The 24,497-nt window shown below is 37.1% G+C and overlaps 2 protein-coding genes and 1 pseudogene across 2 annotated transcripts; 1 reads left to right on the forward strand and 2 right to left on the reverse strand.

Annotated features, from left to right (window-relative positions):
• Nucleotides 1-8,685: 8,685 nt before the first annotated feature.
• On the reverse strand, nucleotides 8,686-10,310 carry PLP9 (PATATIN-like protein 9). The gene is made up of 2 exons (XM_086255088.1): nucleotides 9,112-10,310; nucleotides 8,686-9,022 (listed from the first exon to the last, which is right to left on the reverse strand). Exons 1-2 carry the CDS (start codon nucleotides 10,039-10,041, stop codon nucleotides 8,780-8,782), a joined length of 1,173 nt encoding a protein of 390 aa, XP_086111214.1. The 5' UTR covers nucleotides 10,042-10,310; the 3' UTR covers nucleotides 8,686-8,779.
• Nucleotides 10,311-13,578: 3,268 nt separating this feature from the next.
• Nucleotides 13,579-14,645, reverse strand: LOC147275752 (mavicyanin pseudogene; annotated as a pseudogene).
• Nucleotides 14,646-19,474: 4,829 nt separating this feature from the next.
• On the forward strand, nucleotides 19,475-23,100 carry RRF (ribosome recycling factor, chloroplast precursor). Its single transcript, XM_086253778.1, has 11 exons — nucleotides 19,475-19,726; nucleotides 19,962-20,109; nucleotides 20,397-20,466; nucleotides 20,593-20,688; nucleotides 20,795-20,892; nucleotides 21,366-21,477; nucleotides 21,914-21,955; nucleotides 22,309-22,365; nucleotides 22,451-22,501; nucleotides 22,741-22,797; nucleotides 22,890-23,100. Exons 1-11 carry the CDS (start codon nucleotides 19,639-19,641, stop codon nucleotides 22,905-22,907), a joined length of 837 nt encoding a protein of 278 aa, XP_086109904.1. The 5' UTR covers nucleotides 19,475-19,638; the 3' UTR covers nucleotides 22,908-23,100.
• The last annotated feature ends 1,397 nt before the right edge of the window (nucleotides 23,101-24,497 follow it).

A 24,497-nucleotide genomic window follows, 5' to 3' on the forward strand; every position in this document is an offset into this window, starting at 1 on the left:
CGGTGGTCCGAAAGAGTGTGACAGTCTCACAAAGTGACACTGATCGCTAATCAAAGAGTGAAGAAGCTTAGCGTGTGGTTCCGAATAGAGTACTATTAGCAAGTCGAGATGAGGTCTCAGATTTCCTCACACACACACACACAAACACAGTCGACACAGCTAGGCTCATTTTCCATTGCGCAGGACTCTAGGGTTTTGTCCCTCCAACACATAAATGACAAACAAGTCAATCTCAGCTCCATGATCATCAACACCATGGCAATATGGCATGGACCTCAAGTTCGAGTTTCTCATCAATTAATTATAAATTAATAATAATATCATTAATAATAATGTTAATAATATTAGAATTCACACATGCACCACACCGTACCCATCGTACCCAAACTTGAAGAATGAAAAGGTCCACGTACCCCATACACGTATTATTTCATAGCAAGTTGTCACGTGACACATGTACTGTTCTGTTCATCAGTAGTAAGCTAGTACTAGTACTGCTGTACCAGTGTACCACCCACCTGCTCGGCTGCTCACGCCATCTGCATGTACTTGAGGTTGGCAGCCAATAAAATAATTTACCATCTATTTCATTTAAAAGAAAAAACAAAAAATGAAAGTTCCTCCACGTACAATCAGTAATATATTATAAATTTATAGCAAGTAATTAATGTTTATTAATTAATTTCGATTAATGATTTCAACGTCAATGGTTTGACTGAATCCCAATTATATTGGAATCAGTGTGAGTGTGTGTGACCAAGGTGGACTATTAATGTACTCGATCATTTGTAAGTTAAAGAACAAATTCAATAACCAAATTTAAAAAATGAGAAATTAGTAACCAATTAACAACCATGCATGCATATCATGCAATGGGATCGTTATAAAAATTTTGTGAAGGAACTAGGAAGGAAGCAATTGCAAAAAATTATTGGAACTTCCCCATGAGAAAATTGAACTAAATATTGGTTAATTTAGTAATTAACTAATTGTAAGATTTAATATTAAAATCTTGCACTCGAGGCTCATCGATTGTATGATGGTCCGCCATGGACAGCCGCATGCGTGCCAAATGTCGACCTTGGAATAAACCGCAGACCAAGGATATCAATATCAATTCCTGCTAAACCCTAAAATAAAGGGATTGGGGGAAGAAAGTAAAACGTGGGTTTTCAGTACTTTTTTCAGTGATTTCTTCTTGCTTATAAAAAGGGAGGAGAGAGTAAAACGTGGTTTTTCACTTTTTCAGTACTTTTTTCATTGATTTCTTCTTGTTCATAAAAAGGCGAATATTATATCTGACCGACTGGCATATTAAGCAAACAAAAGTTTGTAGCCCAGAGTACTATTTATCAGTCAACATTTTTGTGGGTTTTAGTTAGTACTGCATAAAGAGATTCCGATCGACATTTATATAGAGCTAGGCTGAGATGCATATATGCCCCATATGGCCGTATATATATTTGTACCCATCACTTCTTTTGGATAACATGTACTATTTAATTTGTCTCCAATCTCATATGGTCATGAATTGATAATTGCTATCATTCGACCTTGGAACTTACACGTACGTGTACTTTCATACAAGTTTTGCTCCTCACAAAATAGTATTTTTTGAAATACGCACGTGTTTATACAGAATTGTCAATTGTTAATATATATACATATATATGTATATCGGTTTAAACCTACACATTGAGTACCGACTAAATGTTCAAACACGTTTGTGAATTTGATAATGTACATACATGTTGTCATGTTGATTAGACTGATCTCAGGATTGCGTAAGTTTGTGGTGGCCACCATGGTGTTGTACTTAAGGTATGTCCCATGCAAGTAAAATCAGTAAGGTAATATAGTACTAAGGAGCTTATCAATAAGGAGAGGACTCAGGATGGATCGTACTGTTTAAATTAAGCAGACAAAGAAGTAAATGCAAGGTGGTGCTTAACCCGTTGTGATATTGTGTAGGAGGAAGAGGACAAAATAAAAAATATATATCGATTAAAATGAGTACTGAGCTAATTAATCATGCACGTACGTACGTAATTAAAAAACAACTAGACAAGATCTTATCACGATCTACATGGTATTATAGTACCGAGGGTCCGAGATCGAGAGAGAGAGAGAGATCCACACGTGTGTATGAGATCTGGAAACATGGAGGAATGGGCCTGGTGTGATTTTAGTGTGTGGTCGACTCTGGGTCTGATTAATCACAGAGAACTTTGATGGATATATCATATGGTGATCATTTTTCTCTTTCGGTTTCTTTCTGTATTGCATTATATTGGCAACCAAGGAAGATTTTGGTCAACTTCTTATTAATTTTGGTAATAGTTACTCAATATGAATCATGTTTAATTCCTAGCTTCATGCCTGTACAATATGCATGTACTTATTGTGATTGGCATAAATTCTAGTTTGGTTAATTGCTTGTTCATGGCTTAATTGATTTCGTTGAACCAAATTTAATGCCTTTCTCTTTTCGACAGGTCAAGGCTTTTAATTACCACCTAAGCCCCAATAACATACAATACGCGTTTGTATACATTAATTAGCTCTTTAAACTTTAATTGGTGCGTTTAGATGAAGTAATTTGAAACTACTAAGAAATTCACAAATGACGGAATTAAAAATGACGTGATTTAAAATTCTAGAATTTGTAAATTCTCTTGTTTGGATAAATGTAACCATAATGGAATTTAAATACGAAATTTATAGTAGTTTTATAAAAGAGTGATGGTGATGGTGGCAACAATAAAAATGATGTTTGTGGTAAGTTGATGATGGTAGTAGGGGTGATGGCCCACGGGCGAGGGGAGAAATGGTGATGGCAAAAATTGGGGTATTGGAGGTGGTGGCAACGGCGACATTGGCGGTGAAGGTGGTGGCGACGGCAACGACAATGGTGATGGTGATGGCACTGGTGATGGAGGCGGCGGCGGCGGTGTCAGTGTCGGTGATGGCGGTGTCAGTGGTGGTGACAGTGGCGGCGATGGTAGTGGTAATAGTGGCGGCTGTGGTGGTGTTGGTGGTGGTGGCAGCGGGTAGTGGTAGTGATGGTGGCAGTGGCAGTGTCGGTGGTGGTGGTGGTAACGGTGGCGACGGTGGTGGTCGTAGTGGTGGTGGCAAAGGTGGCGGCGGTGGTGGTCGTAGTGGTGGCAAAGGTGGTGGTGGTGGCGGCGGAGGTGGTGTCGGTGGTTGCAGTGGTGATGGTGGCGACAAAGGTGGCGGTGGCGGTGGCAGTGGTGGTGGTGGTAGCGGCGACATGGTGGTAGTGGTGGTGGTATTGTAATTAATTTGGCAAGGTGATGGGTGGACACGACTTTTTTTTTTTATAAAAATTGGAATTTTGAAAATGACACCAATTTAGGTGGAATTTACAGCCTTCAAATCCCAAATTTTTTTCCATATAGAATTTACGAAATTCTATATTTATGGACCCAAACAAGAAAATTAGAGCATGTAATTTCTTAAATGCTGAGTTTTGTTTAAATTCCAAATTTTTTTTCTCCATCCAAACACACCATAAAGCAATCCAAATCGATATTTGCAGTAAAGTACATAAGGAAAGATTTTGATTCAGTTGGCCTCTGCTCTCTAATAAAACAAATAATTACTTTCAATATAAAAGGAATTATTAATTTGTTCCCATTATTTGTTAATTATGTCGGTAGTTGCTCAAAAAATTAAAGAAAAGGTAGATTTCCAATTACATATTGTCAGCAGAAGAAAGGGTTTCATATTTATTAGCTGTACGTACTCGTCCTTACTCCTTGGGCTATATATTTACTCCAGTCACAGAGAGAGAGAGAGAGAGAGAGAGATCCAGCTACAGAGATACTCTTAGGTTAATGGTCTTACCCACTAAAAGCCTTTATGGGGTGGACCCCATTGCCTGACCTTAAATTGCTGATACATAAGGACATAAATCTGGTACTTAATTGACAGAAATCAATTACTAGCTAGCAAATATCAAACGGGTTCCATAATTTCTCAATGGTAAAATGAATGTTGTCATTTAATTAATAACGATAAAATTATTAATTAATTCACAATTCTGTGTTTAATTTTAATTGAATTGAGCTGATACATATATGAAGTTCATGATGATGAGATAGCAACTTAATTAAGTATGAATGATTAAAGGAGGCATTATTGGATCAATGCTTGGTTTGATGGAAATGGATATGATTCTTAGGAGTATAACTTGGGTCACAATCAAATGGCTTCGATCTTCACTAAAAAGTAAAACTTAATGTACACTCGCTCTCTTCTTGTTGTCTCAAGTCTCAATCAAATGGATTATTCACTAAAAAGTTAAATTGTATATATACTCTCCATCTGTTGGTATATATCTTAGGTCTTAATCAAATGGGCTCCAAGATTACGTGGTCCTTTGTCTATTGAATAAGATTGCCAACCAAACCACCTAAATTCATTCTCTTTCCTTCCTTTTCCTACAAAAATATTTTATCATTAATTCCAATGCTATTTGGGTATGAGTATTAATCAAATGGATTTAAATGACAAAACCAACCGCTTGAAGGCACACTCTATAAAACCCCCTATCTCTTAATATGATGTGGAGACCTCAATCAAAAAAAATAGGTAGTGAAATATGAGTATAGCCAATTAACAACCCACATAATTAACTCACCCCCCCTCACTCTCTCCCACTCTCATTAAGTTTTTAATCATATGTTGCCTATTATTATATATTTAAGTTCATAATGGAAATTATGGAACCATATTTATTATACATTATAATGTATTTATACCAAAATATTTATAATCTGCTTTATAACAATATTTATAATGGAACCATAAAATAATGTAAAGCCTAGAATCTGCTTTACGAAAAGAAGAAACAAGCACAGTAGCTCTCTTAAATTATAAGCATTGATATGAAACCATTAGCTTAAAGGAAGAAACAAGCCCATAAGTAAAAAGGAGATCCTACTAGCAATTTTTAACCATCTTCAAAAGTGAAAATAAAGTAGAGTAGATGTGTGATGGGGCAGAATCTAATCTTTAACGATCGACCACAGTGACAGTGCACAGCTGCTAATGGAAGAATGATGGGATTTTGCATTTAATTGAGGCGATCTCTTACTAATTAAATTTGTATGTTGTCTAGATATGTTAGAGAAATTGAGAGAAGAAATATACAGATTCCAACAAAATTTGAAGCAAGTCATTGAAAATGATCGATAGTCAGAACACAAAATATGATGCAGAGATACACTAACAGTACAATTATATAAAGGTATATCTTTGGTTGATCTTCTATATTAATATTGGTTCCATGATTAAGAGGGTCCCTAGTTAATTAAAAATGGGTCACCCTACCCTACATTAGCCTGAGTTGCAACTTGCAAAAGATTAACATGAACATAGTACCAAAAATTCATGACAAAAACATTAATGAATATGTGTAAATTGTCCTAAGAGCATCGAGCCACGTACTGTGGATTCTTCAACTTGTTTGGTACACATGGAACAAAATAAGGTTAACAGTGAATGAGCTAGGGGTACGTTTTTGATTAATTAATTAATTTGGGGTGGGCCAAAAGGCCATGGATCATCACCCTGAAATTTGACTCACTTCCCAAACTTGTCGGCTTCAGGTTGTTTCAGAAACACATGAGCCTAAGACTTTAGTAAGTAGAGTAGAATTTAGAGCCACCCACATTAGCCAATTTGAAGCCACCAGCCAACCTATATCTTTTTTTTTCTTTAACTTCGAATACTTGTGTTTTGCTCTTAATATCTAATTTAATTAGTAATTCAAAGATATAGGTCCACCGTCCACTGGGACTATTATATATATGACTATATTATATAATTTGTACTAGCTCTATATATATATATAAACATATAGATATATGTTTCACAATTCACATGTTAGATTCATGAATATATTATATACAAGTCGCAGAGTAGATCAACCTGCCTCATGTGATACAAATCCGGTCATGTCTAGATTCCAATCAACACAAAAGATAATCAAAACTACTATGGGGCAGCGTAAGTAAACCACATCTCGTGAATCAAATGTATCGATCTAGGTAAAGATGAAAACAAAGATTATTAACACAATATCAACACATAAAATATAGATTTGAGATTGAAATTTATTTAGATTATACGAAAGAGTGCAAAAATGCAAAGCACGTTGTTGGAGATCTTGGCCATGACAGCTCATTGTGTAGAAGATGTACAAAGTACAATGGTAAATTTGAGCAGAGCGACAGAGACGGACAATTGCAACCTGAAAATTCTTTAAGAGAGAATAAGTAGGCAGTAGAAACAAGGACGTCGTTGTTGGTGTTGTAAAGAATGGAGTGTATGTGTACAGAAAATTGGTATATATAAATCAATTGCTAAAATTAGATGGATGAGGTCCCCCACCTCTGTTACAAAGGGCCAAGAATTCTACACTGAAAACCATAGGCCATAGGATTCTGTTTTGCAAGCCTGTGGCTAGGGGGGATGGTCTGTCACACTTTCAAGTCAGGCCGTCGGTGTTTCGACAAATGAAACAACCACTTTAGACTCTTTATATATACATGAATGATCAAAGATTGTATTTTTATAATTCGGAATCTTAATATCTCATGACATTTATTTTTGGATAAACTATATTTTTAGCCATGTAGTTTTAATTTTTCTAAATTATGCATTCAACATGAAATTTTTTCAGTATTTTCACTCTCATTCTGAGCATTTGGAATTAATGAAAGAGAGGAAGTTTCACTTTGTTATAAATTAATTAAGTCGTAAATCTTGTCTTATTATTGACATTGTAGTCATTAATTAACAAATAAAGTTATCTTATTATTACCAGTCTCAATCTCAAACTCTCTAAGCAATAGGAGCTAAAGAGGAGGACAAAGAAAATGACAGCAGGGGAAGATATTAAGGTAGTGTTTAATTAATGCCGGTATGTGCAAACGTCTCGTGCCCAAAGTAAGTGCATCAAGTACTGCACACACCCTTTTTACCCACCCAACTTACCTACCAAAAAAGTGTGGGGATGAAAATTCAGAGCAGTATAATCGAAAGCCCAAAAGTACTGGTGAAAATTAAATTACTGAAAAGAGAGAGTTATTTTTTTCTTATTTTTACAAGATGACCTTGTAAAGGTGTTTGTTACAAACTTACAGTAGAAGGCTTGTTTGATTGTTGTGGAGGACTAAAAAGTTATTGTGGATAACAATTTTCAATCACCCACAGTAGTTTTGGTGTTTGATAAAAAAATGAAAAAAGTGTTTTATCCCACAATTCTTAACTCTTCATAGCAAAAATAGAAAGCAAGTTTGTAGGTGCTTTTAAAAGCTACAGTGAATCAAAACAATAATAAAAATTTTATTTTACCCATAATACCATCATTTTAGTAATTATAAATAATCACATCAGTTTTATATTACAATTTACCAAACACCTTTATACTGTTTTTTTTACTCACAACACTTTTGAAAATATAGTTTACCAAATACTCAATTATTTTACTTCACAACGGACTCTACTTCACAACTAATTTACTTCACAACTGTTTTTTATTGTAGTAATCTCAAACTAAGTCTTCCAGTATATGAGATATTTTTCTCACCTATAACCGGATTTGATTCCCTTTCCTTGCCAGTGTTACTCTGCTTGTGTCCGTTAGTGGCTGAAATTTTGCAAAAGGGGTTGCAGGGATTACTCTCTTTAGTTACATCGGTCAACCAAAAATTTCATGCATAAAAATTACTCTTTTTTTTGGCCATGTCATGAAAATATCCTTTTTATTTTGTCTAAATTTTCGTCGGAACACATTTCTTACTTAGGCCTTCTACAATGGTGATCTCCAAATATTCAATACTTAAATCAATTTTAGGTATCAAAAAGTGTAAAAATATAGATTTTGAGGATCAAATATGAGAATATTAATATTTAACTCATTTATTTGTTGGTGGACCAGCCATTTAATTTGGTGACAGGCAAGCCATTTAATGGCTTTTATTTATTGGTGGGCCAGCTATTTAATTTGGTTTTAGGTATAGTCTATACCAAAAATTAGGGATAACTTTTGGGTCTCAAAAAATTATGGGGATCACATTCAAGCCCATTGTGATTGGATTATATCTATTTTATACCCAAAAAATGAATTTAAGAATCAGATTCAGACTGTATTGCGGAAGGCCTTAGAGACCACTGTCCTCCCACACACAACAGAGGTCTGGACAATCAAATAATTGGGAGTAACCCAAAAGAGGTCTGTCAATGGCGTCAAGCCACAATAATGAACTCAGGTCAGATGTACATCTGAGTTTGAGAAATTCTACATAAACATATAATCAAAAACAATAATGCTAGTTATCCCACATTTTTTCCCATATTTGTATCTCACATGATGTGTCATTACTTTACTGGAAGGGTATTTTCTTTTTCTTTTTTAGGTTTTATTTTTTAATTTGTAGTGTCTAATGTATGAATGTCATGTAAAATAGTATGCAATTGTGGTATAAAAATGTGGTAAGTGTAGCATTACTGAATCAAAAATTCAATTTTATATGACAATAAATTCATTGTAATATATAAAACAAGATAATTAAGTAAAGAATCCAAATACTTGGATTAAACATGCACGAGATGTAACTGAACAGGTGGGGATATTATTAGCTGCTAAACGTGAACCTGAGCTTGGTTTACAATTACAACTTCCATAAAAGCTACAAAAAGAGAAATTACAAAAAAAAAAAAAAAAAAAAACTGAAAAGTCTATTGCTAACTAACGGCCGTTAGCGAGAGGGCTAACGGCGGAGTCCTTGCAAGGACTAGGTGGCACAACCCCACAACTGCTCTTTCCACAAGCCACAAGGCGTTGCACGAAACCCTCAATTCTCTGTCCGTTTGTCTCCGTCAGTAACCGCTTCCCGCCAAATGGTAACGACTCCACTCCTCTCTCCTTCAACACCTCCACTTCCACCTCCGATCTCGGCCCCACAACCCCTTCACTCCCCAATCCGTTCGCCTGCACACAAATACATGTCGTAACCGCCGTCAATCACTCCGTCACAAAACAAACAGAAAACATAAACCAAAAAATAAAAATCTAAATACCTGAATTCTGACGTAGTCCGTACGGTTCCAACAGAAGGCGTTCCCCACCATCTGGTCAATGGTCTCGGAGACTCCGTCAAGCACAATGTCAACGACCGAAGACGCCGAGCACTCACCGTTAAAACGGTTTTTCCGTCCTCCTGTCAAGGGTCCGTTACCTAACGACAAAACTAATAAGTCCTCAACGCCGTTAACGGCGGGGAAGTCGCGCTTGTTGTGAAGCACGTGAGTCACTGCCGCGGCCGTCGGGTTGTTCATCACCAGACCGCCGTCTACGGCCGAGCACGAGGTCTTTTCGTCAACGGAGCTCAGGCTGAACGGCTTGAACAGGCCCGGCGTCGCTGACGTGGCGCGGCACACCTTCCACAGCTCGAAGTTGAAACTCGGCGACTCGGACGCGTCGGCTCGGGAGAACACGAACGGGGCGGAGCTCTTCATGTCGTAGCAGGGCACCAGGAGAGGCTTACACGTGTCCTTGAGCGTCCAGACCTTGCCGTCCTCCTGCCTCGTTAGCAACTCAGTTAGGGCCTTGTCCATGCTTCTGCCGGAGTATCTCCGTCCCCGGCGGAACACTCCGGCGCGCCTCACCTTGAATAACTTCAAGTTCTTCTCGGAGACAGCGTTCACAGCGTCTCTAGCCGTGTACAGAGGGCGGCCGGAGCCGTCATCGGCGACGAGCATGGCGGCGAAGATGGCTCCGATGCCGGTTCCGGTAATGAGGTCGAAGAAATCGGCGATTTGAGCATGGGAGTCGCCGGTCTTGAGGCGGATCTGATCCTCGAGGTGAACGAGGGCCGCTCCGGCGACAATGCCGGTGGTTCCGCCACCGTCAATGCTGAGAATCCGAGTCTTGTTGGAGGTTTCGCAGTGAGAGAGCCATTTCTGCTCGAGTTTCGTAAAGATCTCTAGGGTTACCTTACTCAGCTCCATTTCTCCAGCAGTGACTGCGCTTCTATGTATATATATATATATATATATGCTAGTCTGATTGTTTGAAAAATATTTGGAAAGAGTGTGTGGAAAAGCGAATGAGCGAGTCGTCACGCTTTGTTGGTGAGAGGCGTTAATAATGGCGGAACAATATATGCGCTCGCAGTTTTTTCAGTTTCTCTCTGAAAAAAAAAAATCTGTGGTTTTGGAGAAGAGGAGAGAGTTTGTATTTGGTTTTGGACTTTTGGGTAGTTGAGAGTTAAAACCAACACAACAGTAGTGCTGGGGAGAGTGTGTGAGTGTGAGACTGTGAGAGTGAGAGTGGGACGGCGTGTTTGGGAAGGAACTTGGTTATATATACGCGAGCTCTTCTTCTTGTCACTTGTAGTTGTAGGCTTGTAGCTGGTTTGTTTTTTTTTTTTTTTAATAAAAATAAATAAATTTACTTTATGTTCTTACAAATCGTGTGTGGTGTGCTTGCACGTGCAACTGCGCGTGTTGTTTTCGGGTTACGGGAAGCGCGAACCTCGGCTTCTTAGCCGGCTCAGCTGCCGCTCTTCGTCAACTCCCCGTTCGTTTTTACATCCTTACATTTATTTTCTTTTCTATCTTCATGTGTTTTTTGTTCATTTTTTATTTTCTATTGTCTTTAGAATATTTTAGAAATTAGATTCCAATTTGGGAAAGAGACTGGAAATGAAGGTGAAGCAGACTGGAAGGCTGGGATTGACTAACGCAGTAGTCTTGCCAGATAATCGCCCAAATCTAAGTAATTGATCCACCAATAAAGAAATCAAGGTATTAACTGGTTGCACGTTTTTCTTTATTTTTCAAAATATGGTACTATTGTCATGGCTCAAAGAAAATGTAGAAAAAGGCTTGGTTGGATATTTGATGAAAAAAAAAAGAAGGCTTTAGTTGGATGTCATTGAAGGGTATACATACAATAATATATATATATATATATACAGAGGCTCCTTCTGTTGAGGTATATCTCAACTTATTTATGTTGAGGTATACCATATTGGGGCCCACACGAGTCGTTTTGTGTTGATCCGAACCGTTCATTTTTTTACATTTCTATTGATAGATCATCCTTGCAAAAAATTAGCCGAATCGGAAATCATTTGCCTATCTAACTTTGATCAAATAAATTGACGAACCAAATATTTTTGATGAAACCGTCCATTTGTTTTATAAAAGTTAGATAGGCAAATGATTTCCGATTTGGCTAATTTTTTGCAAGGATAATCTTTCAATGAAGATTATCCTTGCGAACGGTTCGGATCGACACAAAACGACTCGTGTGGGCCCCAATAATGTCATACCTCAACATAAGTAAATTGAGATATACCTCAATAGAAGAAGCCTGTATATATATATATATGTAGGAGCTAAGTAATAGACAACAAGTTTTAAGGTGTAACTTGTAAGGCATGATCAATATCTTGACTTAGTGTAATAATATACAAGAATGATGGATTCATAACATTTTATAGGTATGTGTTATGGATATGTTGGAAAAAGAATTTATACTCATGTACGTGTGTGTGTGTATATATATATAATTTTATTAATTTCAGATGCATGCGGATGTTCGAGCCTCTATATATATATATATACACATGTATGTGTGTGTGTATGTTTGTATACTTGATCTTCCCTGATAAAGGAATATGCTAGCTACTTGATGTAAGTAGAGATGAAAAGTAAACAAAAACAAAAAGACATGTTATGCAAACTCTGAAAATATACATACTTGCTTGGAACACAAAAGTCTACAGAAAGTGAAAGAAAGGGCTTGATGGGTCCTAAGGCTAAGTAGATTCTACATAGATATAGGCAAGTACCAAGAGCACAAGATGTGGCCGGGAGCAGAAGCACATGTAACGCACTCAATATGAATTAATATGACCTAGTTAAGCTAATAGCTACATATCACAGAGAAATGGTAGTACCTAGCTAGCTACCTAGTTAGGTGCCTGCAGTTTCCAGGAGGCCGACTTTAAGGCCTTGAGTTGTGAAGACGAATGGTTTACAAATTTACATGTATCAATATCATATATATATCAATATTGACAAGGATGATACCTTCATATTAATTGGCTAGCAAAAAGAGTCGACGTACCTCAAATTTACATGTGGAAGCTACCCAAACCATGCATGCATTCTTCAATTGCAGATCACCATCAATTTCGATCCTTTTTGTATTTTCTCGATTGGCAATTAGCTAGCCAATTAACCCCCCTTGTCACGTCATTTTACTATGCAATAATATGAAGCCAAGTTTGAAAACTTTGGATGCTCGATCCGCCATCAATTAATGGAATTAATTAGTGTACGTATTTTAATTTATTATAATCTTTAATTGGATCATTGTATATATCTGAATGAAATGCGACATAGTTCTGTAAAATCTCAATATGTGTTTTCTTAATTATATGATTTTTCTTATGATTAACATTATTTTTGGTGCGTGCCATAAAATTTACTTGTGACGGCTCTGTCCTTGTTCTAGTATATATACATATTAATTATATGATCTGCACAAACCCATTTGCATTAAATCAAGATCCTAACATAATTTGAATAATTATGCATTAATATATCATACGATTTTTAAGTTTTTGCCCAAAATAGTTTCCGATCCATCTCTCCCCCTATTGATATCTCTGTGTACTCCACCTGCTAAAACAGTCTGTCTCATCACAGGGTATCCATGACACAGTCGCAGACAGACAAACACCATTTCTAAAATATTAAAGGCCCAGCTCTACTACTGCTTTCAATTATAAATGATACGATCCATACCAATTAGGTCACGACATTCATGTCAAAACTTGAACAACATACCAAACTTATTTTCATCTTCCCTCACATACAACAACATGATATCGATCTCTATGATATTTTTCCGAAATTTCCTAGAAATTTCAACTTTTTTTATTTTTTGCTTTTTCCAAAAATCCTTCAAGCAAAGTTTGTGTTGCTACATATGGTAACGTCCCAATCAGACTTTTCTAATATGTGTAAATTGCTCCACATCATTCTTTTAAATTGGGCATGGACCATTTACGGTAATGGGTTGAACATTCAATCATTGATTGGACCAAACCTAAAGATATCGTACGTACGCGTGCACATTTTGATTTACTTCTCAGTCAAGTCTTAGAAGAAGTAGAACCTAGGCCTAATCTTTTTGTGAGGATGAAGAAAGGCGTGTTTGATAAGTTTAATTACAAGATTACTTTCCAAAATAAATTTAAAATGTCCTTTTGGGAATTGAGGCTGTGCCAAAATTGAAGCTATATATGCTATATTGCTATCTGGATTGATTGAAAAATTCACGGGCAACTTTAAAGTGGATCAATACAGAAAGAATAACTAAATTCCCAATTTATTGTAAACCTTGAAAATATTGATAATAAGCAAAAACGAATCCATAAATTTAGTAATAAAGACCACAGATCATGGTTATAATTAATACCAAAACAAACTAGTTATTACTTTCCATAAAGTAATAAAAGAAGCATCTTCCTAAATTACTATATTCCAAACCCCAATGGTCATCAAAACCAGCATGGTTGGGAACCACTCAGAAGATTGCTTAGGTGCACCATTGGGCTTGGGTGGCGATACATTGGGACCAGAAGGATATGAACTGGGGGATGGGCTTGGCCCAGGGATTGGAGCTAAAATTGGGCCTGGGCTTGACTCAGAAACTCTGATGTCAATCTTCTGGCCAGCCTCACAGTGTCCAGGGACACCACAGATGTAGAAGAAGTGGCCATGTTTCTTTAAGGATATAGAATCATTGCCGGAGTTGAAGGTAGCAATTGGATTGATTGCATTGCATGATTGGAAGTTTTTGTGCGTCACTTGCATCACATTATGTTGCCCGGCATCGTACTCGAAAACTGCATGCAATGTATGTTAATTAGAAAAGAAAAACATTTATGATCTTGAATTATAGTTACACAACTAAAAAACGCATTATATGAAGTCAAAACTAACCATCCAGTAATCTTAATTAATAAAATAAAAGATTGTTTCATCATGTGACATAACTCATGATGAAAATCATGAATGGTGTACCACTCACTATCAAAAGATTTTCTCAAAATACCAAAGTTAAAATTTGAAAATATTTATATCATTTTGATGAAAATTAAAAGGGGTAAACATGTTTTCTTATTGTGTGCAAAAGTGTGGGAAACTATATGTAGTTTTCACATCATAGTGGCACATGGTATAGAAAACAGGGTTTCTCTTACAAAGATTGAATCACACAAAATACGAAATAAGGATAACAAAGAGCGGAAAAAACCCCTTTTGTTAGAATTGATCAAACCAACACCAAACATGCATTTTAATTAAAAATCATATATATGGGTTTAGAAAATATATATATATAGGGGAAAGAAGTAAGGCTTACGAAGAGAGTCTCCAACAGTGAAGTTCTTAGTAGATGACCAATGCTTGTAATCAACACTGCCTTTGTTTGTCCATCCATTAGAGTCACCCACTTTGTAAACGGCACCAAAAGAGACCCCAAACAAAGCCATAACCAGGAAAAAAACTATTGCCCTCTTACCAAAAGCCATGGCTAATTAACCAACAAAGAGATCTGAGAGAGAGAGAGAGAGATATATATATATATATATAAATATTTGAGGGCAGAAATCAATTAGATATTATGTATGGTTTTTGAATGATGAATGAAATTGTGAAGAGCACCTGCAATAGCGTATGTATATATAGTGATGCCAAGGTGCAACTTTAGGAAACAAATCTTTTGTTTTTTTGGGCACGAAAATTTTGATGTTTCCTCGAACTTACTCTATGGGGTCATTAAACTAAATATGGTAATTGATCGGTAATTAGTAATTACGAAAGCAATACATCTTGGATTCTTATATATATCCATTAAGAAAATCCACAATATCTTTGATAATTAAGGAGTAAATCATATTCACTAGGCAATAATCGTGCCTTGATCTATGGTATATATACTTTAGGCCAAAATAATTATAAAAAAGAAAAGAAAAGATCAATGGTATTGAAAAATGCTCTTGTCATAAAACGATTAAAATTACCATCTCTTTTTCTTTCCCAGTTAATCTATATCTTGTGCCCCAATCTCTCTCTCTCTTTCTCTGATCTGCAGAAAAGATGGGAGTGATACTTGCATAGCTGTTTATGCTATGATCAGCTTGAATGCTTGATAATGCATATTTAGGTTTGGTTATTCTAAATTCCTTCGAATTATAAACCCATTTCTGCACTCTACTAACTTGATCATGGAATTTTCTGGTAAACATACAAAATACCCATATTCAAGTTTAATTGCCATCTCATGCATATAGAATTGTTATGCTAATTAGCTACCCTTTTATTTTGATTGCCAATTTACCACCACATTTCTTTTTGTGGGTTTTAGGGAAGGAGGAGGTTTTGATTGCCTCCAATCCTAAATTATTAATTTAAACACTGAAATCCTTGAATTAACTAATAATGAGCAAAAAGTCAAAAACAAATCCATAAATTTAGTGACTGTAGCATTATTGATATTCTAAATCAGTTCACAAATAACTTATTGACAAAGACCAAAGAGATCATGGGTAATTAATACAAAAGCAAACTAGTAATTACTATCCATAAACTAATAATAGAAGCATATTCCTAGATAGCTATATTGCGAAACAGGCCAAGAACCCCCATAGCAACCACAAACTGCATGGTAGGGAACCCCTGAGAAGATTGCTTAGGTGCAGCATTGCGCTTGGCTGGGGGAGCATTCTCATTTTTATTCGGGGCTGGGGGAGCTACATCAACAACATTATCATCATCAGGACTCGAACTGGGTATTGGGCTGGGGCTTGGAGATGGACTTTTACTGTGCCTTGGGATTGGACTATGGTGGGGCCTTGACCTTGGGACTGGACTATGGTGGGGCCTTGGAATATGGCTGGGCCTTGGGCTTGGACTCGGACTTACAGAGGGAGCACTTGGGCTAGGACTCGGACTCATAGTGGGGGCACTTGCGCGTGGACTCGGACTTGCGGTGGGCGCACTTGCATGTGGACTCGGACTTAAGGTGGGTGCACTTGCTGCGGTGGGAGCTCTTGTGGTGGGGCTACTTGCGGTTGGAGTAGGGCCACTTGCATTTGGGCTGGGAGTTGGGCTTGGGCTATGGTGGGGCCTTGGGCTTGGACTCGAACTTATGGAGGGGGCACTTGGGCTTGAACTCAGACTTGCGGTGCGGGCACTTGAGCTTGGACTTGGACTCACGGTGGGAGCACTTGCGCGTGGACTCGGACTTGCAGTGGGCGCACTTGCACGTGGACTTGGACTTAAGGTGGGTGCGCTTGCTGTGGTGGGAGCTCTTGCAGTGGGGCCACTTGCGGTGGGAGCAGGGCCACTTGCATTTGGGCTGGGAGTTGGGCTTGGGCTTGGGCTATAGTGGGGGCTTGGAATATGGCTGGGCCTTGGGCTTGGACTCGGACTTGCGGTGGGGCCACTTGCAGTGGGCGCACTTGCGTGTGGACTCGGACTTAAGGTGGGTGCACTTGCTGTGGTAGGAGCTCTTGCGGTGGGAGGAGGGCCACTTGCATTTGGGCTGAGAGTTGGGCTTGGGCTATGGTGGGGGCTTGGAATATGGTGGGGCCTTGGGCTTGGACTTGGACTTGCAGTGAGCGCACTTGCGCGTGGACTCATCCTTAAGGTGGGTGCGCTTGCGGTGGGAGAAGGGCCACTTGCATTTGGGCTGGGAGTTGGGCTTGGGCCTGGTTTTGGAACTCTGATGTCAACCTTCTGGCCCCACTCACAGTGTCCAGGGACGCCACAGATGTAGAAGAAGTGGCCAGACTCCTTTATGGGTATGGAATCGTTACCGGAGTCAGTGATAGCAATTGGATTTGTTGTGTTGCATAATTTGAAGTTTCTACGAGTTACTTGCATCACATTCTGTAGTCGGGCATCGTACTCGAATACTGCATGCAATACACGTTAAGGAAAACGAAAACCCCACATATATTAATGTATTGAAAAACCCACATAACTAACCATTTAACAGTTATCAATCTCTTTAATCATGTGATGTAATGTAAAAAAATAAACATAAAAGATATACACACCCATGAAAGAGAGGTTTTCTCCAATAACTATCAATAATTTTCTCATAATATTCAACTTTAAATTGTCAAATGGGAACTTTGTGATCGTTTTGATGCAAGAAAAAAGTGGTAAATATGTTTTGTTCATTTTTGGTGTGCAAAGAGTTTTAATTAAGTACATGGCATAAAATTGAGTTTCTATTATAAAGATTGAACCACATGAATTATAAAATAAGGATAAAAACCGAGGGTCTGACAAAAAAAAAAGGATAAAAAATAAACCATAGCCTTTGTTAGAATTTGGCTAATGAAACACCAAACATGCATGTTAGAACTCATATAGATTAAAAAATATATATGGGAAACAAAAGGCTTACTGATAGTGTCTCCAACAGTGAAGTTCTTGGTAGATGACCAATGCATGTAATTAACATTGCCTTTGTCTGTCCACCCATTAGAGTCGCCCACCTTGTAAACAGCACCAAAAGAGACCACCAACAAAGACATAACCAAGAAAAAAACCATTGAACTCTTAGCCAAAGCCATGGCTAGCTAACCCACAAAGAGATCTAGAGAGAGAGAAAGACAGAAATTAATATTTGAGAATAGAAAGCAATTGGATATTATGTATGGTAGGTGAGTGGTAAATGAAATGGTGAAGATCACCTATAATTGTGTGTGCATATATATAGTGATATCAAGGAGCAATTTCAGGAAACGAATTTGTTTGTTTTTTTTTTTGGGCACGAAAATATTGGTGTTTACTTGAACTTACCCTATGGCGCCATTTTACTAAAGATGGTAATTGATTGAGAATTAGTAATTACGAAATCAATATATCTTTGATTGGTGATCTATCTGTATCCATGGAAATCATATTCACAAGGCAATAATGGTGCCTTGATCTATGGTGTGCTCTAGCAAGAAAAAAATAATGTTCTAATATTTATTTATTTATTATTATTTTATGCGGACTCACTAAATTTCCTTATTAGTTTTCACCTCTTTTTGGTAATTTCTCTTTTTTATAAGTATAAATAAAAAGAGAAATTAAATTAGGCTTAATTTGAATTGGGGCCATTCCAAGTCTTCCATTAAACAAGGATGGGTCTAGCTCGGGACTATTTTGAGAATTCCAATCTAAATCCAATTTTCTTGAGGCAGATATATCAGGTCAAGCCCGTCAAGGTCGCATTCCCAAGCCCATTTCTAAGCTCAATTTCCCAGGCTAAAGCTAGGAACTCCAGCCCAGTAGTCTTTCGGATAAGCTAACATTAAGTAATAGTGCAATACACTATCACAATGTAACCCAATTCCTCGAGATACCCCTAATGTTTTTTTCTCCAAAATCTTCAATTTTTGCCCTCAAATAATTAAAAAACTAAAAATAATAAACATGAAAAAAAACCCAAACCCCCACCCACCCAATCACCCTTCCCTTTCTCTATCCCACTTACTCTGCCCATTAATTCCACCATCCATATTGATCAACGATATAGTACATATAAAAAAAGGAGAAAAAAGAAGAGAGTAATGATTTTAGAGTAAGAGTTTACTTTATGATAGTGGATTAATATTTTAGGAACGGAAATCTTGCATACTTATGAACAAGAAGTTTCACTTAATAGAATTAGAAAATCTTCTTCATAAACAAAGAAAACTTAATAGAAAACCTTGGTTTTTGGTCTTTGCACATAGTGAAATTGGAAAAGCATAATAGTAATAAATAAACTAGAAAGTAACAACTCTTCAAATTAAATCACAAAAGAAACTACAAAGCAAGAATTTATTTAATTTTCTTTACTCGTTACAATTTTTTCGAAAGAGGGTTTACATAGATTGTCACAAATATGAATGTTTTCCTGATGAAGCCCCTTTTACAAATCCTCTACAAGTTCACCTACTGCAGTCACCGCCTCTGTGAACAGCCATAGAAGTCTAGCACTAACACAAAGAACGCAGTAAAGCCATTGTCATGAACAAAATCAGTGTAACGTTTCTCAAAGCCATGACCAAACAAGAAAGCAGCAGAAAGAGAGAGGCATTGTGCAAGAAGAAATAAGTAATAGACTAATTTTGCATAAAATGGCCTTGCATATAAATAGTGTGTGTTTTTAGCCTATTCCCCAAGTGAAAAGGTTTCTAACTACTATTAGGAAATATATTTTTTTTCATAAAAAGGGTTTAAAAAAGAAAAAGAAAAAGAATACAGTCCCGCACCAGTGCAGGATAGATTTATCCGGCGTTTGGATTATGTTATTCCAATGAAACAAACAAGCCCAATGAAAATGGCAAAGGAAAATTCTTATCCACAGCCACAGAATTGCTACACACTCCCTCCCTCTGTGTTCCTTGACCTCCTTGACAGGCTGAGACCATTGCCTACTCTGCCCTCTACCTCTAACACCTAGTCACTACTTTAGTGTTATAGATAAATATCTCAGACCAGAAGCTTCACTCAGAATACAAGTGTTCGGCTTTCATGGCAACCCACTTCTCTCCTGCAACCCCTGTACGGTCCATCCTCCAACCCAAGCAAAACCCTCCCAAAACCCTCTTCTCCATTCGAGGTACATAACCCATTAAACCGTATAATTATTATTAGTGGTAATTTATGAATTTTATGACTTGCTTTTGCATTATAAAAGCCAATAGCCCAATTTTAAAGGGACCCTTTTGGAGTTCAGTTTTGTAATACTCAGGCTACACACTCTGAATCACGTATGGCTTACTGGGTTGAGTTTGTAAATGAGTGTTTTTGTTTGGCATACTAAGTGCTCTACAATTTGACATTTTTACTTACAGATTCCTATGGTGGAGGTCCGGTTTGTAAGAAATGCCAGCCCAGCACGGTTAACGTGTGCTCGTGGAGCTCAGCTGCAAGTTATGTGAGATTTCAGTATAAGTTTTCTGGCAATCCCATTGTTGTGAAGAAGCAATTGTTGCAAAAGAGGCAAGTTTTTTGCCACAGAATTATACTCTGGTTGTTTTTGTTGTTTTGCTGACTCAAAATTTGTTTATAATGCATTCGTTTGGTTTAACATTTAACACCGATGTATTTAAAATGACTATTGTTGGACTCTTCATACTTATTGATGTTTCCCTGGCAATTTGGGATGTGTAGCACTGTCATTATGGTTAATGCAATTACTCTGAGTTTGTGGGTTTGTGGTGATGTGGTGAATTGATTTGCTTTCTACTCATGTTTCTTTTCCTTTTCTCTTCGGCTAAAATATGCAGAGCTGGAACTGTTCGAGCTGCTACTATTGAAGAAATAGAAGCGGAGAAGTCTGTGATTGAAAAAGATGCTGTAAGTTTGTCTGATGTCTTTTGTCATAACTAGTATCTGATTGGGGTGCAGGGATTTAAGGCTGTTTGGGTTTTTGATGGAGTCAGGAAGAACACATTTGTATTGAAAATGTTAGTTATATTTCAGAAAGGAAGGATGGAAAAGACTATTGAAACGGTACGATCCAATTTCAATTCTATTCGGACAGGACGGGCAAACCCAGCCATGCTGGACAAAATTGAGGTATGGATTAATCTAGGGGGTTGCTAGCTACTTTTGTAAATATAGATTGGAAATTTGGCAGTGGCACCTTTTTTCTTAGAATGGTTATAACACAATACTTTTCTAGGTTGAATATTATGGAAGTCCAGTTGGCTTGAAGACCATTGCTCAAATTAGTTCTCCTGATGCGGGTTCCCTCTTAGTTCAACCATACGACAAATCCAGGTATTTTCATAAACTAAAGGACATGTAAAATAGTAGGGTTTAGGCCGGTGCATCATGCTGCATTCACACTCATGCAATTGACACATGTCTGCTATGCAATAGTCACTGCTAAATGTTTCTGAAATGAGAGGAGGGAAGCCACACTATAACAAGCATAACAGCCAGCTGAAATTGCTACCTAGCTAAGTATGGCTTTCTCTGATAGGGGCTCGCTTTAGATTTCTCAGTACTCTGTACAATAAGTAGAGGAAGTGCATGTACAACTATATAAGCCAGTGATTTTTCAGTGACCTTTGACTGCCTTCTCTTTGCCACCTAGAAGAACTACTGGTGCTGTAGAGCTGTAGAGAGCTGGTGCCTTATATTGGAAGAGTGCATTTGAGATCAATTGGATCATTTCTTTTAGTAATCTGTGTTTCTTCCTATAAGCAAAAAGTAATCTGTCTTTCTACTTGGCATATCCTCTTTTGCAGCTTAAAGGCTATAGAGAAGGCCATAGTTGGCTCTGATCTTGGTATGACTCCAAATAATGATGGAGATGTGATACGGTTGACCCTACCTCAACTGACATCTGATAGAAGGAAGGTATTTTCTCATCTTTGATCTTTTAACACATTTTACTTTTCAGCTGTTCCTGTTCTGTTGGTATATTTCCATGACTTCTTTACTATGCCATTTTTTAGGGTTGAGACTTCTAGTATTTGGCTTGACAGCATGCTTCTGTAATTTTTTTATGCAAAATTTGGATAGCTTGTGGTCAGAGTATTCCTTTGATTTGCTCATAAATTGAGAATTAGCTGTATTCTCGGTGCAAATTATACAGAATTCCCAAAAATATTGGACCTGATAAAACTCATGTTGGGTAATACTGACATTGATGAGAAGGTCAATATGCTAGATTCTGCTAATTTTTGATATATCAAGGCGACAAGAAATGTTCTGTTTTCAGATGATGCACGATAATCAATCATGTTCTTTAATACATCCTCCGTTTCTTTGTTTTTCCATTTTCTAAATGCAGGAATTGTCAAAAATAGTGGCAAAACAGGCAGAAGAAGGGAAGGTACAGTAGCATCTTTTTTTGATGGTTGGAGAAAACTCTCCTCTAGTTTGTTGTGATCAATTAGTATATAATGTTTGAGACTTTGATGGTTTTGGCTGTAGGGTACATATGCTTAACCAGTTCCCACAAATTGATATATGCTAAATATTAAATAACTGATCCCCACCCCTAGCTATCTTTCCTTCAGTTGTTCATGGTGAGGTCTCACTGTGGCACTATGTTGAAGTAAAAATAAGGAGTACCTAATGCATTTAAAGAATTCTTCCTTTATTAACCATTGGCTGTGTATTTATCCATAATTTAAATTAATTGACCTTGCCCCTCTGAAAGACCTATTACTCAATGGTTAATAGGTTGCATTGAGGAACATAAGAAGAGATGCTTTAAAAGCTTATGAAAAACTTGAGAAGGTTTGAATCTTCCACACCCCCCCCTCTATTTTTTCTGCTACATTTTACTTAGGTTACTTATATCATGAACATTTTTCTTTTAAAGGAAAAAAAGATCTCTGAAGATAATGCCAAGGACTTCTCAAGTGGTTTGCAGGTAACTTAAAACTTGTATAGTTGATTATCTAGGGTGCTTAGTTTCTTGGACATTTCTTTAAGGTCATTTGTGGATATATCAGGCACCTGTATCTTCATTCATGAATGCTTGGATATTCATGTCAAAGGTTACTGTAGGAGATTATATTTTATAAAATTATATCAAGAACCATTTAATACTTGGATTGAATTTAGACAGTTCCTGAAAACTATGGTGCTTACCTGCTTTCTTTTGTGCAGAAATTGACAGATGAGTATGTGAAGAAGATTGATGCTGCATACAAACAGAAAGAGAAGGTACTACGTCCATTTGATTGTTTACTGCATTTGTGAATGTCTGCACTGCCTATGCTGATTCTTGTTTTAAAACCTAATTCAATGTGTTTCAGGAATTGTTGAAGGTTTAGTGACTGTTCGTGCGCTGATGTAAATGGTTGAGCTCATCTCTTGGAACCTTTTTAGGTCCCTCTTTTTTTGTATGTATACCTTGCAGTGTTGTTTATATACCCTACCTTACAGAAGCACCTTTTGAATTAACCAGACATTTTGTTTCAACTTTCAAGGGGAAAAATATGCCATCTTCATTTGCAAGGCTCTCAATTAGAAGCATGCACAATCTCATATGAACTTACATAGATATTCACACCTCCATTGTTTTTTCTGACCAAAAATAGCAACCATTAAGATTTTAAGGGAAAAAAGAAATATAATATTGTGACAGATTTGAAGTTTTGAACATTGTGGGCTTGATGGAGTTTAACCAGGGATTGCCCAAGTTACAGAATTGGACTGACTTAAGCCCAAGTGCACTGGATTCTGAAAATCCAAACCAAAACTCTCTGTGGCTGGCCCAATACTCATAACATGGCATTTGCACTTGTCCCATCCTTGCCTTATGAAGACAACTCCCTACCCCAGTAATTGATGCCATGTTAGAGAGTTAAAAAAAAAAAGGCATTTGGTCCCTGCCCGTTGTGCTTTTCTGAATTCGAATTGCTACATACAATTTCTTAGAAACTTCCAAGGAACAAGGAATGAAATTGTTCTTATGAATGATTGGATATTTTGATAGAGAAAATCACTATCTTAGGACCACCACCACCCCCTTTTCCCTTGGGCATGGGGCTTGCAACTTTGCATTGCTTCCTTTTAAGTTCAAGTTACTTCTGTTTGCTTTCAATAATATGAGTAATCATATCCACAACTCATTTGGTTTTTCTTGGATGACATATCCCATTCATAAATCTTTTCCTGCATGCCATTAACAAAAAAGAAAAAAGGGTTGCAATTGCATGCTTCTTTGGAACATGAAACGGGAGTTACGGGACTTCCATATATATAAAATTCTGAAAAAGAAAGAAACTACCAAAAGTCAGAAACCTAACATTTGAGTTTGAACTTTGAATATTTGTCCGGAGCTCTCGATCTCAGCTCAAAAAACAAATAATATTTGTCTCCTCTAACCTCTAACCCCCAACCCAACCATGAATGCTTCACTACATTAAAAACTCAATATTCTTTTTTAAATTATTAAATTTTAAATCATTGACCATGGTACCTCCACGACTAGCTGTGAGATGCTTATTAATTAATTAACTTATTTAGTTACCTTCCCCAAAGTCCTCTGTAGTATGTGGAGCATCAAAATGCTTGCCACTGGGATGAATGAACTTGTCTTTAACCTATATATATATATATAATATGTTTCCCACTGATTAATTTATAATATATTGTTTTAGTCGTAGTACAATCATATTAATATATTTTAATAAATAAGTGAAGGTAAGCTTAAGTCAAATACAATAATCTGAATTATATTTAATAAAGAGGAAGCCATCCCCACGCAAACAACCACTTTTAGGCAGAGGCAGGCTAACCTCATGAACCAATTATTAAAACCTATGAGGGATGTGCGTGTAATTAATTAAGGCTGTAACCTGTAACTGTGTAAGCTTGCTTTATTTTATTGAATAAACAAAGCCCTTTTCTTTTCTTCT

The sequence above is a fragment of the Dryas octopetala genome, chromosome 8, assembly GCF_963921425.1.
Source record: "Dryas octopetala chromosome 8, drDryOcto1.1, whole genome shotgun sequence".
Classification (NCBI taxonomy): Eukaryota; Viridiplantae; Streptophyta; class Magnoliopsida; order Rosales; family Rosaceae; genus Dryas; species Dryas octopetala.